At 37.9% G+C, this 17,555-nt stretch overlaps 1 protein-coding gene across 11 annotated transcripts in view; it reads right to left on the bottom strand.

Moving 5' to 3' along the window:
* Positions 1-920: 920 nt before the first annotated feature.
* The window catches only part of LOC131682902 (histone acetyltransferase KAT6A), a 418,542-nt gene continuing 401,907 nt past the window's right edge, over positions 921-17,555 (bottom strand). For all 11 annotated transcript variants that reach the window (XM_058964705.1, XM_058964704.1, XM_058964706.1 and 8 more), the window contains 2 exons: positions 8,052-8,340; positions 921-7,991 (listed from right to left, as the gene is read on the bottom strand). In XM_058964705.1, coding sequence (XP_058820688.1) covers positions 1,568-7,991; positions 8,052-8,340 — 6,713 coding nt within the window. In that variant the 3' untranslated portion in view covers positions 921-1,567. The remainder of the gene's footprint in view (positions 7,992-8,051; positions 8,341-17,555) is intronic.

The raw sequence follows: 17,555 nt of genomic DNA, 5'->3' as shown, positions 1-17,555 counted from the left end.
CTTAAAAAGCTGAGCAAATGCTAGTGTTATTCATACGGCTTAATGTACTGGATTTACTACCGGCATCAGCAAAACGGCAGCTAACGAACGAACAAAGGATGATCTTTCACTGAAACTTCTACACCGAACACCACTGTGAAGTATAACGATCTGTTCCGTTCGAAGGTTGGGAAACGTATGAATGTATCAGTGATAAAAAAATATGCTATGCCTGTTGCACTTCTCTCTTTTTGTTCACGACATACTCTACAGCAATGTTTTTCAACCGGGGGTGAATTCATCCCCAGGGGTACGTAAGATTATTAATTATTCCGGGTAAATTTCAACTTATCCTAATATTTCCATTGAATTATTGACTATAATATAGAAACAATAATTCTACGGAAATATTAATATAATAAGTCGAAATGTACCCGGAATAATCCATAATCTGGCGTACCCCTGGGGTAACCCCGGTTGAAAAACACTGCTCTACAGCATCATTTTATATGTAGCACAACGTGCCAAGTGATGTTGGTTTATATTGTTTGTTTTTATGCCCATTTCCCCACTCCGGCATTTCCTTAACGTGCTCATTTTACCACCAGTTCTCACAATAAAAATAAATTGCCTTCTGAGTTTCCGGATTTTTTAATTTTCACCTATTGAATTTTCGACCATACGATTTGATTTTCCGATCTTTTGTGCGTAAGACCTACTTATATTCCGTCTTATTTATGTTTTGATCTCTTGATTTTCAGCTTTGCGATGCAAAATCCATACCGACATACAACCCTCTTCTTGTTTACTTGTTTTACTGTCGTAAACGGGAATATAAACCGCTTTCGAATGAATCTGACATTCATCATAAACAAGAATAAGGATAATAATCTGCAACGTAAGAAATGGGGTATTGTCATCCAATTAAAACACTAGTCAAATATTCTCAACTCATCTTTAAGTGATGTTTAAGCTGGTTTTTTTTGGGACGAGATTTTACAAGTGATCCGAGCGTCCATTGCTTGAAAAAAAATTGAGAATATTTTAAATTCGTTATAAATTAAATTCTATCTTTAATATCTTAGCTAAACGTATTGTTACAAACTTTTATTAACAAATAAAATAACACAATTCTGTTCAAAAATAAATAGGCATTCCGTATCATGTCGTATGCTTAGTTACTAAAATTACATTTTCCGCGTATCTATTCTTATTCGGTTACTAGGTACTACCTTCAAAATATAACACCTATGTCAACAGCATTAATTTTAGTATTCTAAGAAGGGGATGATTGATTATAGTACTTTTCATTTCAACAATTGAGAGTAATGATTTAGGAGTTCGTATTAAAGATTATTCATACACTCTTAATTTACAACTTCTGTACAAAGAAAATAATGGCTTCATTGGGTGAATGCTACTGCAACGAAATAATTTTGAGATCAATGCGCATGGGAAAAAGATTTGACCAAATCGTACGGACGGACAAAATAAGCATATAAATCAATTAACTTCTCTAAATGAATCATTGCATTTCACGACTTCTCGCCGATGCTGCGAATTTTAATTGAGAAGATCCTATATAATCCTATCGTCTCATGGCTGGTAGATAAGCTGAATAAGCAGCTGGATACATAGAATTTTGCTGGGCCCGTTGAATTGCTGAAGGATCCTGGTATTGTGATTGCATATTCATAACTCCCATTTGGACAGGAATTTGTGTAGCATTATTTATGAAACCTGCCGCAGGATTCGTTATGTAACCTCCGGTGGGTGCAGACTGAGCAGCCGACATACGGTATGCTGTATTTAGTGTACTATAAGGTGACATGAGATTTGGACTTATTGCAACGTTAGGGCTAACTCGACTCGAGCTATTGCTCATGTGTTGAATGGGAGCGGACGCTGTATTTCGCGACAAGCGACTATTCTGAGACCCAGTTATTGGGGAAACGTTCATATTACCAGAGTAGTACTTGTGGTAATTAAGAGATGGCACCTGGGCTTGAATGGACGCTGGTGGTGTCGAAATATTCCTTACTGAGTTTTGCTGACTCATGAGGGATGATGGAGACGGTGTTATTGAACCACCAACGTGCGAATGATGATTCGGTGGAGGTGTAATGTTTACTGCTCCAGACGGAGGTGTATTACACGATGGACCTACCATGTCAACGCTAGTTGTCAGTTGTTGCAATTTAGAGAGACATGAAAGTGAACCTTGTATTACATTACCTTGACTAACTGTTCCTTGGATGTTTCCTGCTGCCTGACAAGAATTGTCCAACTGTGGCGTTGGTGTAGGCGTTGGAGTTGGTGCAGGAGTTGGGGTTGGTATTGGTGTATGTGATTGTGGATGACTAACGTTACCCGACTGGATGTAAAAGTTGTTTGCCGACGAAACGGCACAAGAAGAAGGCGATGGTCCAAGACGCTGATGCGGACTATGAAGGCTATTTGGTGTTGCTAAACTCGTGTGACTGCCGGACATTCTATGCTGTATCACAGTAGTCATCGGGACGCTTCCGTACGAGGTTGGCGACTGGGGGTAAGCTTGACTAGAAATTCCTAACTGTGATGTAATATAACCAGACTGATGCATATTTTGCGAGTGATTTTGGTGATTAAGTGATGAACCCGATATATGGCCGTATGTTTGATGCATTTGCTGTTGCAACGCTAATTGATGTTGATGTTGTTGTTGAGCCACATTTTGTTGCTGTATCGACTGTTGCTGAGACTGTTGATGCTGCTGATGATGACCAGGACTTGTCAATGGTTGAATAGCATTTCCAACTGGTGGAGTAGCACGGTTCTGGTGACGCTGTTGCTGATGATTGCCAACTGGGGTAGAAGTATTCCTGCTAACTTTAGGAGTAGATGATCGATTATTATTAGAACTTCTATTGTTTTGATGTGCCAATTGTTGCTGTTGTACTTTACCTCTGGTACCAGCGGTAGCACTGTCAATGCTTTGATTATTAATAATTGCCATCGACTGCTGCTGCGGGCTAGAGGCAGGGACATGAGTATGCATATTCATTTGTTGCATTTGGGACTGATGCTGTTGTTGTTGAATAGAGCAATCCGAATACTGACCAACCTGGTGTGGCAAAACACTTGAAGGTCTCATGCTTTCAACAGAGCTTTGGGTGTTAATGTCACTTGACATACTAGCAGGTGATTCCAATCCCAATTGAGTGACATCCAAATCACATTGTCCATATTGATGCAAACTATGCACGGAATTGGTGGTTGAGTCTGGTGTAAAGACTCCGATTGTTTGGACCTCGTTGTGGCTACCCGGTCCATGCTGGTGTTTAATGTCTGTAGCGGATATGTTTGAATTGTTGTTTGTATTATCCTGTTGGTTCAATTCATCACTTTGAAAATTGCCTTTCGATGATGCGATCTGTTGGTGCATGTTCTTAGTTAGCATCTGTTGACTATGGTGTTGCTGCTGTTGTATTGCAGCAATTTGACAAGATGCAACTTGATGACTAGTATGCGCAGTCTGTTGTGTTTGAGGTTGGTTTGATTTGCTTATCATACAATTTTCGCTGGTTTTGTGTTCTACTTTAGTCTTAGAATTTGTTTTTATTGCATTATGACCACTAAACTGCACACTCGAATTTTTTGCACAGGAGTTACCATCCAGACCAATGCTCATGTTAACACCCGAAAGTTGTTGCTGTGTTTGATTCTCCAAATTATTTTTATTATACTTCGATTCCTCCATAACCTTTGTGTTTTTGTTATGTTTGTGTACATCAGGGATGCTACTATTAACGTTCGTTTGTCCAGATAAACTCTTTTTATCTAATCGTTGGTTGGGGGGTCTTTCCTTCACTTGATAGGACTGCTGATGTTGTTGGTACTGTTGTTCTTGATGTTGTTGGAAAGCGGTCTGATATAGATTCGAAGGAAAGCTACCGTAAGCCATAGATGTAGCTAAATCTAGATGGAACTTGTTAGGAGACTTCTGGTTGGTAGCATCCAAATGAGACAGATTATAGCTTTGGTAATAGGGGTCCAACTGCCAGTATTGTGATGTAGTATGATAATTGGGTAATTGATTTATCGGCGGAAACTGAGGAGCTATTTTGTTGAGATCGATTGTCTTGGCATCGTGAATAGCATGCTTCACAGTGTATTTGTCTGTTCTTGAGTTAGAATTACTTGTTGAAACATTAACTGTGATCTTACCGTTGTCTGGAATGGGCTGATTTGACTTTAACTGATCAGTCGTGTAATTGTTCTTAGAACAATTTGTTGCATTAGCGGGCGATATGTTCTTGAGTGCTTCTTTTTTAATACTTTCTGGTCTTTTTAAAGAAATATTCCCGCCACAATTACTGCTATTACTACTGCTGCTGTTGCTTAAACTATCTTGCTCTGTTCGTATTTTTGGATCATTTTTAGTCTCAGTCTTTATGGCAGCAGTTTGATTTCTTTTATGTTCTGATTTACTCTTCTTAATATCTTCAGCATTTGAATTTTTTTCTTTCGATTTCCTGACATCATCAACGTTTTTTGAAAAAGTTTGATTTTCGGGACAGGTGTTGAGTGATCTTATTTCCGAAACTCTGCTTTTCTCTAGGTTATGAACTGCTTGTTGTGATGTCACTTCGTTTTTTGAAAGCTTTGTTGGAGATTGTTCTTTTTTAATATCTACAGGTTTTTTAGAATTCAGTTGATCTTCTCTACTGCTTACATTATTTCCCACAGTTGCTGTTACAGTTATGTTGAAACCTTTCACGTCCTCATATTGCTGAATGACAGTCTTTTCTTTTTGCTGTTCAACTTCCGCAAATTGCTTATTTGCTTCTTCTGCAGCATTTTTTATGAACTTTTTCTTATGTGAACCAACACTTTCAACAGTGGTTGCAACATTATCATTAGATTTAATCTCGTCTCCATCCAATTTACCAGCAGGTTCTTGAGGTTTAGACATCATAACTATTTTACTATCCCCAAGCTCAAATGCACAATGTTCAAGTTTTGCTTCAATCTCTGAATTTTGGGTCCTATCCAATTCACCGGTTGATTTCACGTCAATTATAATTTTAGGTCTTCTATTTTCCATATTCTTTTCGTAATTTTCGTTAATCTTCAATACGCTTGCAGTGTTACTACCTGATCCGTCATTATTATGACTTATGATCGGAAAAAAAATATTTACTTGCTGTGCTTCTTTCGCTGATAGTTTATTTGGTTCATTTTCTTTGATAACAGGTATTATCGCATTTTTCAAATCCTCACTTATTTTAGTTTCCACTATCATTTTCGTCGCATCATCTTCTGTTCCCTGTTTTGACTCAGTAATAACAGAAGTTTTCTCATTTATTTCAACTTCTTTGCCCGAATCGTTTGTGTCACAGACACTGGTGTTTGCACAGCCCAATCTCTGTTGGATAGCCTTTTCATTTAATTTCTCTGTTACACTATCGGTTGTATCCAGAAACGCAATATTAGTTGGGTTCGTGGGTGAATTCAACGAATCAGACTCATATGGTGTATTCAGTACTTCTGTTTCATCTTTTCGTTCATTGTTTATAGAAACATATCGATTAGATAAATCAGGATCTTTCACGGGAGTGCTTATTGATTGGGTATTTTGTGCGGATAGCTGCAATTCGTTACGGTGTTGATCTAACATTTCGTGGTCATTATCCTTGACAGTGTGAAAATTGTCTGTTTTTTCGTCAGCTATCAATTCTAGCGATGATTCATTTTTCGCACAGGTATCATCATCAGAAGACTTGTCGTTCAGCGATGCTGTGTTACAACCAGACTCAGACATATTTGGCAAATCGCCAACTTTTGCATTTTCGGGAAATAATTGAGCTGTTGAATTCATGACAGACACCTGCGTTTGATTATGATGCTCAATTTCGTTTTCGACAGAACATTTATCAACCTTCAATTCTGCATCTGCGAGAGACTGTTTCGACGCACCTATGTTCTCCGTCATTTTCATATGTGGCGTCTCGATCATTTTAGATTGGGCCATTGTTGAACTACTTACTTCGTCTTTATCGTTTAGCTTATCAACATACGAACTCTGTGCAGTGATAGGTGCAGCGATATTTTCCTTCGAAGAAACACGCCTTTTCGGATTTACAGTTTCTTCCTCCATTTCATCATCAGCTTCACCAGAGGAAACTTCGCTGGATGAACTCACTCGTCTACCTCTTCGGTTCACTGGAGACAAAGCCTCTATTTGTGCTGTGCTTACTTCTGTTTGATATTGATTCAAGACCTCTTCCTGCTTCGAACAGTCGTCCAGCGCTTCATGCGATAGAGCTTGTCGCAAGTGAGGTTTTACCTGAAGCATTTCAGGCAAAGTAATTTGCTTTTTCGCAACGGGGGACGCTACCATCTGTCCATCACTATCTGCGCATGTTTCTTGAGTAGAAGATGCTGCTATTCTACTAGAATTCCGACTACCAATTCTTTGAGTAACACGACGCTTAAGTTTCTGTGGAGGTTTTGTTGTATCGATCAAAGTTTCTTTTCCAATATCCTTTTCAACAAATCTTTCGGCATCTGCCTCTAGGCTATTTATCGTTTCTGATGCAATATTCGAATGGAATACATCTGACTTTTCTGGAAGAGTTCTACATTTTCTCGTATCCGAGTTCGAATAATGCTCGATAATGCTGTCAGATTGCGAATTTTCCTTTGATCTTCGAAGAATGCTAGTCCTATTAGTGAATGTTAGTTCGTTTTGCAATGCACTTTTGGTTTGCTGCTCGTTTTCGGCGTCCAAACGAGCACGCTTCTTTTCCTCTTCATCGCCCTCCAGAAGATCAGATCTTCTGCGCTTTCCCCAGTCGGAATTCTCCGTTTGTATTGGTTTCGAAGTATCTCGAAAAGTTGTTTCATTAAATTTATTAGGCCTTACACGCTTACGACCAGATGACGTAGTTTTGACCTCCGCTTGAACGGCTTTATTTCCAGTCAAAAGATTTGCAGGCGATCGAGCTTCACCTTGCTTATCTGGCTTTTTGTTAGATTTGGAAGGTTTTGTGGAAGCATGAAACCTTTTTCCTCGCTTCTTGACGCCTCTAAATTCTTCACATACATCGCTTTGCAAGGCGGCTACCACAGATATACGATGTTTACTTGAATGTTCTAGCTCGGGTCCAAAACAAATTTCGTTACCTTTTTCTGATTTCAACTTTTTGTCAGATGTATGAGTATCTGTCGTTGTATCAGCATCGGGAAAATAAGGAATACAAGACAATAAAGGTGTCCAGCGTAAACACTCTTTATCGATCGATCGTCTCGTTTTAGATCTAAACACTCGCTCGCAGTGCTTATTGACAATATTCCAATCGATACATATCAGTGGTTTATAGGCCTTAAAGGCACCCTCAGCTACCTTAATATATTTTACAAAATTAAGCAATTGAAAGGCTAAGGCTACATCTGCAATTACAATTCCTGTTTCTTGTGAAATCGTTCGCAAAGAAACAACTCGATCTCGGTTGTGATAAAGATACTCTAAAGCTACAGATCGCCAATATGCATGATACGAAACACGACCTAGATCAGACAACGGTTTTTCTGGCGTACCTGGCTGGCCTTCCTCGCGACTTAACAAATAACTAAAATCAATCAAAAACCTGCCGAAGCCCTGCCGTTGATATTGTGGCATTGTCATAATGCACGATACATTGTACTTTTGCTGACAATGTTTCTCTTTGGAAAAGTAACCAACTAAATGGTAACCTTTTCTGTCATACTTGGTTAATACATAGAACAAAAATGGTTCCACATCATAGTACAGTGTTTTGTGATCAAGAAACAGTTTCGCCAACAAACAAAGATTTTGGCAATATATCTTGCTTGCGTTACCATCTACCTCAAAAATTGAAATATCATTGCACCGATAAATTTCCGTCCCAGGTGGGTTACGCCATGAGCACTTGTCTTGATGCCGCTGTAAAACAGCCTTACTTTTCGTGTACTTTAAGCAAAACTCACAAAGGAACAGTTTGGGTAATCTGGAAATAAACAAATCAGTTGTTTAACGATTAACAAAAGCAAATGGTTAGAGATTATACCTGGCATATTCTTGCGGAAATGGGCTTGAGTACCATGTCTTGATTTCGAACTTTCCAAACTCTATAGCTGCAGGGCACCGTTCTTGGGCTGCCATAAATTTCGACGGGCTTTGCAAGGTAGTAAGTAGCGGTTTCTTCGTTGGCGTGGTGGGTTCCGGTGTAGTTTCCCTAGCAAAAGCCTTCGAATCATATCGCATCATATCTGCCAATGATTTTGCAGCTTGTTCGCGTACTTGTTTATAGAGATCGGCATCCTTTTGAGTCACACTATTGGGTAAAGATGGTTGTTCTGCGGAGCAAAAATATACAAAGAAATCACTTTAAATGACTATTCGTTATCACGTACACTGAAGTCTTTATTTATGTGGGATATATTGCCGGTATTCGCATATCAATCCCATATGAAAAATTACCATGTTGAGAAAGACGATTCAATATTTTCATTTACTTCGTAAAACAGACTACGCAAAATTGAAAATTCCGGTATTGTTGCCCACAATAGCCAAATTACTACATAAGTATTTCTGTATTAGGCCATTACAAACTTTTTTAAAAACTATGTCACCCACCTCCCCTTCAAAATCGCCAAAAAAATCAGGGGCAGAGCTTTCACCATTCATTCAAATTCATTCCGAACGAACCACAATACAGTTCTGTAAAACGTTTGCCTTCGCCCCTACCGAATGAATTGCCGCTATGGATACCGAAGCAACAACACGAGGAAACAGAAACAGGAACGTATATGTCCACACATGCTTGCATAAGCACGTATCATTATAATGATGAACAGTTGTATCATTGAGAGAGTATATCAGTATTCTTTTCTCTCTTGAATAGTGGTCCCTTGTTGCTTGGTTGGTTATTTGATGGATATAGTTCACGAACATACAAGCTGTTGAATCATTCAGATTCATTGGGTAATGCTGAATCTGAATATAAAATTCATCTAGCGGTAGAAGCCACTTTTATTGCGCGTGTTAGAGCCCCTAATAGGGACCCTTACACGCGCAATAAAACCGTCATTACTAAGTAATGACATGACCGGAATTGTATGGAAATTGCGTCATTACTCACCTTACACGATCATTAAAAGTAACACTACTGCAAAGTAAAGACATTACTAGCGCCTCGTGTAAGGGGCCCTAATGGGAGAGAGACTGAGCAAGGGTACTATTAAGCTATGCTCATATACCTATACTATAGAACAGTAATGGTTCACCAGCCTCGGTTGTGGTGAACCAAAGCCGTCAGCTCCGCAGCTCAGTGGTGAATGGTTCAATTGGTGGTACATATATTCATGAAGCGAAGAACGAATGAAGAGTGTTCGTTCTTTTTCAGCTGATTCGTTTTCCAAACCCTGCAGGGGGCAATTAATTTTTTTTCTAAGAACTAAATGAAATAAATTGAAATGTTTTGTAAAACAACAGCAGCTTTCATAGTTTCATCATTGAAAACTATTATGGTAGCATTAATCCTGTTAAGCCAGATGTTTTCCGTTTAATTCCACTATAGAAACTATGTCTATAGGGGAATTAAACGGAAAAAATCTGGCTCAACACGATTGACATTCCACTAAGGGACCATCCATAAATGACGTAGCATTATATGGGGGAGGGGGGAGTTTTGTATTTTGTGATGATGTGTGACGAGAGGGGGGGTAGGGGGTCATGTCATGCTACGTAGCTTTTTTAAAGGGGAATAGGGGTTGACCTGATGTCACGACAATCTTACCAGTTTCATCTAACTAACATCGTTTTTGATTTTTTTTTAATTTTTTACGGTGACAACGAGGGGGGTGAGGGTTACCGTCAAGCTACGTAATTATCAGGGGGGTATATGGAATTTTGTGACGAAATGCTACGATGGGGGAGGGGGTGTTAAAAATCACTCAAAAAATGCTACGTCATTTATGGATCATCCCTAAGTCCCTCAAAAAGTTTTGAATTTTGTAGGAACTTTTTATGGTAGTTTTGGAAATTGCCATCCAACGATTTTTTTTATTTTGGCCATTCTCGGGTAGAGACGACGCCCAAATAAAACTGTCGATCCAGTCTAACATCAAACGAAATGTGTACTGTTCGTGGAAGGAAGGACCCGCCTGTGAATTCTCAAACAAACATCTCATGGAAAGGCTAATACAGACCGACTTCTGAATCGATTCCATTTTAAACGCAACAATCGCTGCATTCGAAAATAATTTCGATATAGAAAGAATCTGAATTCAAATCAGACTCCTGGCGTTTTATAAGTGGTTCAATATTCAATATGCAAGAGATTTACCGAAAGGTTTTTGACATTTAAAGATTTCATATGGGATCGTAGTGTTCATCCCATAGATCAAAGTATGCTACTAAACCACCCATTTAAGACTAAGCTTGTAAAAATCGAAACCGTTTTCGACGGAGCTTTAATCCTGAAATATTACAAGAACCAGAAATTTTCGAAATGGACGCTGGAATCAAAAGGACGTTGCGTGGCCATCAGCGATCAAGAAGGCTTCTACAAAGCTAAATGTAGATTAATTAGCACTAGTTAGATACAAAAAAAAATCCAAACAGTTCACACGACACATGCGAACGTTCAAAGCAACTGACTTGTCCCGAGTGATGTCCCGGGAAGCAAGCACAGAGGCTCAGGTTTGTTGACGAGAAAGCGAAAACGAACTCTTGTCTTTTGGTTCGGGAGCCAAACGCCTTGCATTATGCAATATTAATTCCCATAAGGGAAAATTGGATTAAACCACTTTGCGCGTTAAGAGCACAAAACCTAACTTGAATTAAGTTTTATTTTTTGTCTTTCGAATTCATCTCGTCAGTAACTAGCACCATCTGGGTGTCTAGTTAGACGATGTATCTAAACTACCCATGATCGCATATTTGTCCCATTTTCTATGGGATTTCCTATCTTTATGGGAGTGGTATGCGATCATGGGTAGTAAACTAGTACCGTAAACCGGGGTTACTTTGATCATCGGGGTGACTTTGATCACTCGAAACTTTCTTCGTAGATCGCTTATTAAACCAAAATAGTCCATCGAATCATTTTAATTTGAAAAGATTTTTACTCTAAACTTATAAAATGCTGATTTTTTATAATTTGTGAGTATATTGTTCGGTTTTTGGGTACAAAAACTACAAAAAACCGAAATTTGACTTTACCTTATTATTACGAAGCTTCGTTAAGTGTCTATTTTTTATAAAACAAATAAATCTCAGATTTGAGCAAGAGTAACAAATTACAAGCGAGTTTTTATTTACCTTTAGATTTGGATGTGCCAAATTTAGTTTTAGGAGTTTTGTTTATTTTAAATACATTTTTTGTGAAACTAGTTGGCAATTATTCCAAATTATTTTAAGCAAAAATTTGTTTGATTTATTGTTCAATATTCCAACGTGATAAAATAGATGAAGCTTTTTTACATTGATAAAGCACTAACATAAAACAATTTTAGTAGTTTTAAAGGTTTTCAGAATCTTTTATACTAGTTGGACACCAATTATACGAATTTTGCTTACACGAATTTTACAGTACATTGAAATACTTTGTATAATACTAATTAACACATATTTGACAGTGAGTATCTTTCCAGAATTAGTTTAAACAAACATTAGAATGAAAAACATTGACATCAATAACTTAACGTAGGTGAACATGCAGGTTATCAAAGTCACCCCGGAATACGAATACGTATTTCAACTTGGAATCATTTTAGGAAAAATAGCTGTAAGCGGACAATTTTAGGTAAAACCATCCAATCTTGTTCTCCATACATCAGTACCTGTTTTAAAAATATTAAACTTGAAAAAATGATGTCCCGGGAAGCAAGCACAGGGGCTCAGGTTTGCTGACGAGAAAGCGAAAACGAACTCTTGTCTTTTGGCTCGGGAGCCAAACGCCTTGCATTATGCAATATTAATTACCATAAGCCATACCGACTTGAACCTTCATTCGAACCGGTCACAAATCTTGATAGCTCCTAGTTTACCTAGAGTTTTTCAACAGCAACAGTCTTTCTCAAGGCTACCTATATTTTCGCTCGATCAGTCTTTCTCAAGACCAGAGTTAAAAATATTCAAATTCATTGAATGAAAATTGATCATATTCAACCACATTCATTTTCAATATTCAGTAACGCAGATGAAAACGTCAAACGAACAAACCGCCCATTCATCCATGCAGATTTTCATTCGTCTCCTATTATTACACGAAGTGACCGTGCAGCAACGAGTCAAACGCATCAAAGTAGGCCCTGGCACAATGTAAGCGATGAAGATTGTTTTTTTTTTCAATTTGTTTATTTGATAAGGCACGTATGCGTTAGCTTAAAGGTGCCTTTTTTCATTGTTTTACATTTTGAATTTCTTAAAACTAGGGGGTTACACATTTCAATATTATTTTGTTTTATATAATGAAACTAAAAAAAAAACTTTACAGCTAACTTATACATATAAGAGAGGATATAATATAATATTCGTAAGATTTGAGGGACGGGTCATTTTGTGTGTTCTTTTTATAGTAATTCACTTTATGATTTTTAGAAGGGAGATTGTAGGAGAAATTAATTATTAACTAAGCGGAACATTTTACAAGCTTATTAACTAGAAATAACTAGAGAGAGTGGTTCAAGATTAAGGGGAATTAATTAGGGATATTTTAAAGTAGTGGTACTGTTGTGCATTTCTTAACGAGATTAAATATTGATCAACTAAAACTAGAAGATAGGGGGGCACATATGTTTTGGGAAGATATTCAAGGGGAGAAGGGGGTGAAGTCATACATCTGTGTATCAGAGACATGGGAGGGAGGGTGGACAAAGCTGAACGGGGGGGGGGGGGGGGGGTAGATATAAACTCTCAGTTTCCGGCATCAGGAATTAACGGCCAGGATTACAGAATCGAACGTATTGATCAACTAAAACTAGAAGATAGGGGGCACATAAGTTTTGGGAAGATATTCAAGGGGAGAAGGGGGTGAAGTCATACATCTGTGTATCAGAGACATGGGAGAGAGGGTGAGTAACATTTTGGTTTGGCCAATTGTACAGAATTAATTTTGGTGTGCATATTATGTCAGATTTCATGCGTGCTACATTGCAGAGTAATATTGCGCAGTTGTTTGTGTCGCATTGTTATGTAGTTGCTGTGCATATGACTAACTTTAGGAGTAATTTCTCGTCATGAAAGATAAATAAGAAGTCATTTAGGATTTTATCTGCGTTTACATAGAATAGTTTTATGAGTAAGCAAGATTGTTATTGTACTTTATGTTGTACATATCAGTAAATATTAAATGATAGCTGTCATTGCTAAAGACATTCATTTAAGAACTATTTCAAAAATTCGAAGGTGATTATGATGAATTCGTTAAGCGAATACTGCACGGTGAAATAAGTAAAAATAAAAAGCAGGAACAAAACAAAACTATTTATAATATTATATATCTATTATCACTAGCACATACATTGTATTACATTTTGGCCACTTCCGTCAAGCGTTTTGAAATGACCTGAAGTAACTAGGGAATAATTAGCTGAAGTAGCTTATGTTGAATATTTTTTTAGAGATTTCCAAGAAGTAGAAATGGTAACCGACTGCAATTTTTTTTACTAATTTTAGAAATTTGTTAAATTTATTGATGCAATGTGTTGATGACGCATTGATTTTTTGATGAGGGAAGTTATGAATCGATCTGACAGCCATCAGCCCAATCGGCTCTATCGATTACATACCCGCATGCCCCTACTGACTATTACATTGACTTACGGCAAGAACATCGAGAAAAGCCGGAGGGCTGTGCGTTCATCATGCTTACGCATTCCAAAGCGGCATGACAGTTAGGGTTGTGGTACCGGTAATACCGGTACCGCAAATCCCGGGAATACCGACCCATTTTTGGTACCGTAATACCGGTACTGAACAAAAGCCAGTACCGGTATTTTCGGTACTATACAATTTTTATGACAAATATGTTAATTCTGCAGGGGATCTGTTTCAAAATATCGGTCTGCAAGATAACGTTTAATTATATTAATTTGCCTTCTAGATAAATCTTCGAGATAACCTTTGTGTGGGAATGAAGTGGGGCCATCATCATAATAATTCTAGAAGTTAAAGTTTTATTAGCGACATTCTGATTGGTTTCATTATTCACTGGGTGGCGCATAATAAGACTACGGTCTAAGTCATGTCTGTATTTGGTTTGCTCTTAAACCTTTATCTATAAAAGAACGAACAGCGATTTAGTAGCTAATAGTTTTAGATTTGGTGAACTGCTTCAAATGGGGCGATTTGTAATTATTGGTGATCGGAAAATTCAGCAAAACTCCATAGTTTACAGGAAAGCAAGGAACCTTGATATGCATTAGAGAATAGTAGGAAAACGACATAAAGGTCAGAACCAATTTTCAGAAAAGCAAGAGAGGAAGTGCGATTAACCTGCTCAGATTTACTGCCATTTTCGCTTTGATTTACTGTTGTTAATAGGGTTTCATACATTTACCATCTGTTTAAATCGACGAAAGTCGCACCACTTAGCAGTTATTGATTTCAAAGTGGCCTATATTTCGAAATAAAGGAGGTGCCCTATACGAAAAATATCTTCTATTAAATAAGTCTTGCCATTCCGAAGCAATTAAAAACAATAAACATGTTTTTTGATCAGCACAAATCAATCATCTGAGAAGAAGATCATCAGTTCGAGCATTCAATTTCAGTTTGAAGCTTTTTTCGAATTTTTTAAAAAAAATATTCGAGTACCGGTACTACCGGTACTGAGGGCTTCAGTACCGTAGTACCGGTTCTCGCCAAAAAGGGTCGGTACTGCGAACCCTAGTTCAATGGACCATGCCCATGCTCCTTGTCCTTAGAAGCTATGGTTATTTTATGGGATATTTCATGGGCGAATCCCATTTCAAGCACTCATGTTAGTGGGGGTAGTTTTTGGGGTATTGTATTTCTGTGGGTTTTTCATTTGCTCGGGATAGGAAATCGAATTCTTGTCTTTTGGCATTTAGCCAAACGCCTGTGAATATGCATTCTTTGTTTTTTGTCGTGACTAACGACTTACCTTTCAATATAGGGGCCCCTTTTCAAAATTTCGGAAGAAAAATGATGTAAGATTTTGAACGCTTATATCTTTTGTTGTACTGAATGGATTTAATCAATTTCTTCGGCATTTTGTCGAAAATATTTGTACCAATGTTGTATTAAATTTTGGAATATGTAGGAGTTCATTATCAACGGAAAAATAGTGTTTTGAAAAATCTTTCGAAAACGACTCGGAAAAGTGAAAATTTTCAACCCATCCCGCACAGAGCTGTCAATATAGTGCAGCAACCGAACAATAAAATAATGAAAAGTTTATATATAGGTCCCCTACATGTTTGTTCCTATGATTATTCCTATTGGGTTGCTTGACGAGAGCAGTTGGTGGGGGAAAGCCGGCATATTAGTTTTGGTTATGCCATTAGAAGCCGGACGGAAAGGAAAGGCTCATACACGCCACGAGAACGAGTGAGAAAGCGATAGTAGTGCATATTAGCGAAAGCGTTACATACATTTTGAACCTTAATTACTTTTCTTCTACTAAACGGATTGCCAATCTTGTTTCATAAATCGGAAGGAAAACGTTCAACACTTGCTACCGATACGTTGTTTGCTATATAAAATTTATTTAAATAGTTCAAAAACTACTTTAAATGAGAATTAACATTAATGATAAAACCTATAAATAGGGGTGTCGCAGCTTTTCTCAAAGCCAGACGTGTGTAAGACGCAGTGCATAATAGACGTGCGTGGTCGTGAGAAGCTGCATCGGGCGACCAATTAAATCGGCTACCACCGGAGAAAAGAAGAAAAACGTTGGTGGAGGTGGTGGCGGTGAGAAGGCCGAAAAGCCAAAGGCTAAGAAACGCAGTCACTGAAAAGGCGGTAGTAACTGCCACTAAAAATGCCACCAAAACATCGAAGGCTGCAAAGCGTACTCATTCGGTGTGAGCTGCGAAAGGGGAAAGATCGTATGTATGTGCGCAGTAAAAACAATCGTCGGCAAGGTTTGAATTGTTTCAAAAGATTCTCGTCTTGTATCAACATAGTTATCTATAAACCGTCCTTATTAGGACGAATGCAAAATGGAAAAAGAATTTAATTGGAAGGTTTCTTTTATTTACTAGTATTAAGTTTGCGCTTGTTAATTCTGTACTTTTACCAGTGAATCATAATAAAATATTTTTCTAATTTACAAACCCGAAGGTTTTTGCAAATCCTTCCACGAAAATCATTGAATGTGGCAACTCCGCCACAAAGCGAAAGCTACACCAAAACGAATGATGAAAATATTTTCATTTATCGAACATGGCCTTCCATCTGCATTGTAAAGTCAATAAATAGGAACGCCTTCATGCAAAGCGTGCTCATTCGGTGTGAGCTGCGAAAGGGGCTTTCCCCTATGTATGTACGCAGTAAAACAATCGTCGGCAAGGTTTGAATTGTTTCAAAAGATTCTCGTCTTTTTTTATTTCAATTATAGAGGTTTTAACCTTAAGGTCATTCGCCTCTTCGGGTTAGAAAAATCTCTTAGGAAAAATTTCTAACCCTATGTGCGGGGTCGGGACTCGAACCCAGGTGCGCTGCGTACAAGGCAATCGATTTACCAATACGCTACGCCCACTCCCCCTTTCTCGTCTTGTATCAACATAGTTATCTACAAACCGTCCTTATTAGGACGAATGCAAAATGGAAAAAGAATTTAATTAGAAAGTTTCTTTTATTAACTAGTATTAAGTTTGCGCTTGTTAATTCTGTACTTTTACCAGGGAATCAGAATAAAATGTTTTTCTAATCTACAAACCCGAAGGTTTTTGCAAATCCTTCCAAGAAAATCATTGAATGTGGCAACTCTGCCACTAAGCGAAAGCTACACCAAACCGAATGATGAAAATATTTTCATTTATCGAACAAAAGGATGGCCTTCCATCTGCATTGTAAAGTCAATAAATAGGAGCGCCTTGATGCAAAGCGTGCTCATTCGATGTGAGCTGCGAAAGGGGAAAGATCGTATGTATGTACGCAGTAAAAACAATCGTCGGCAAGGTTTGAATTGTTTCAAAAGATTCTCGTCTTGTATCAACATAGTTATCTACAAACCGTCCTTATTAGGACGAATGCAAAATGGGAAAGATGGGTTGGTATATATATGACATAACAGGGGTGTCGTGACCACTCTTCGAAGTTATTTCAAATCTTGCAAAGCATAAATTGACATAATTTCAATGATTGTTCCTATATGAATGAAATGACAAATTTTCAGGTTAACACGGCAATAACTTTGCAATTTATAGAACAATTTTATATTTTTAGTTAACGTATAATAACTGCCATCTCTTCCAAACAACTTAACCTTCTGTTGCCAACCCCGTGGTTTTGCGGGGTTAAGGAGAATCATTGTAAAATGTCCAATACACGATTTTATGTTGTTACCTCCACTAAAACCACTTCAAAACACTCC

This window comes from Topomyia yanbarensis, chromosome 2, assembly GCF_030247195.1.
Source record: "Topomyia yanbarensis strain Yona2022 chromosome 2, ASM3024719v1, whole genome shotgun sequence".
In the NCBI taxonomy this organism is placed as follows: domain Eukaryota; kingdom Metazoa; phylum Arthropoda; class Insecta; order Diptera; family Culicidae; genus Topomyia; species Topomyia yanbarensis.
This window is presented reverse-complemented; position numbering and strand designations above follow the sequence as displayed.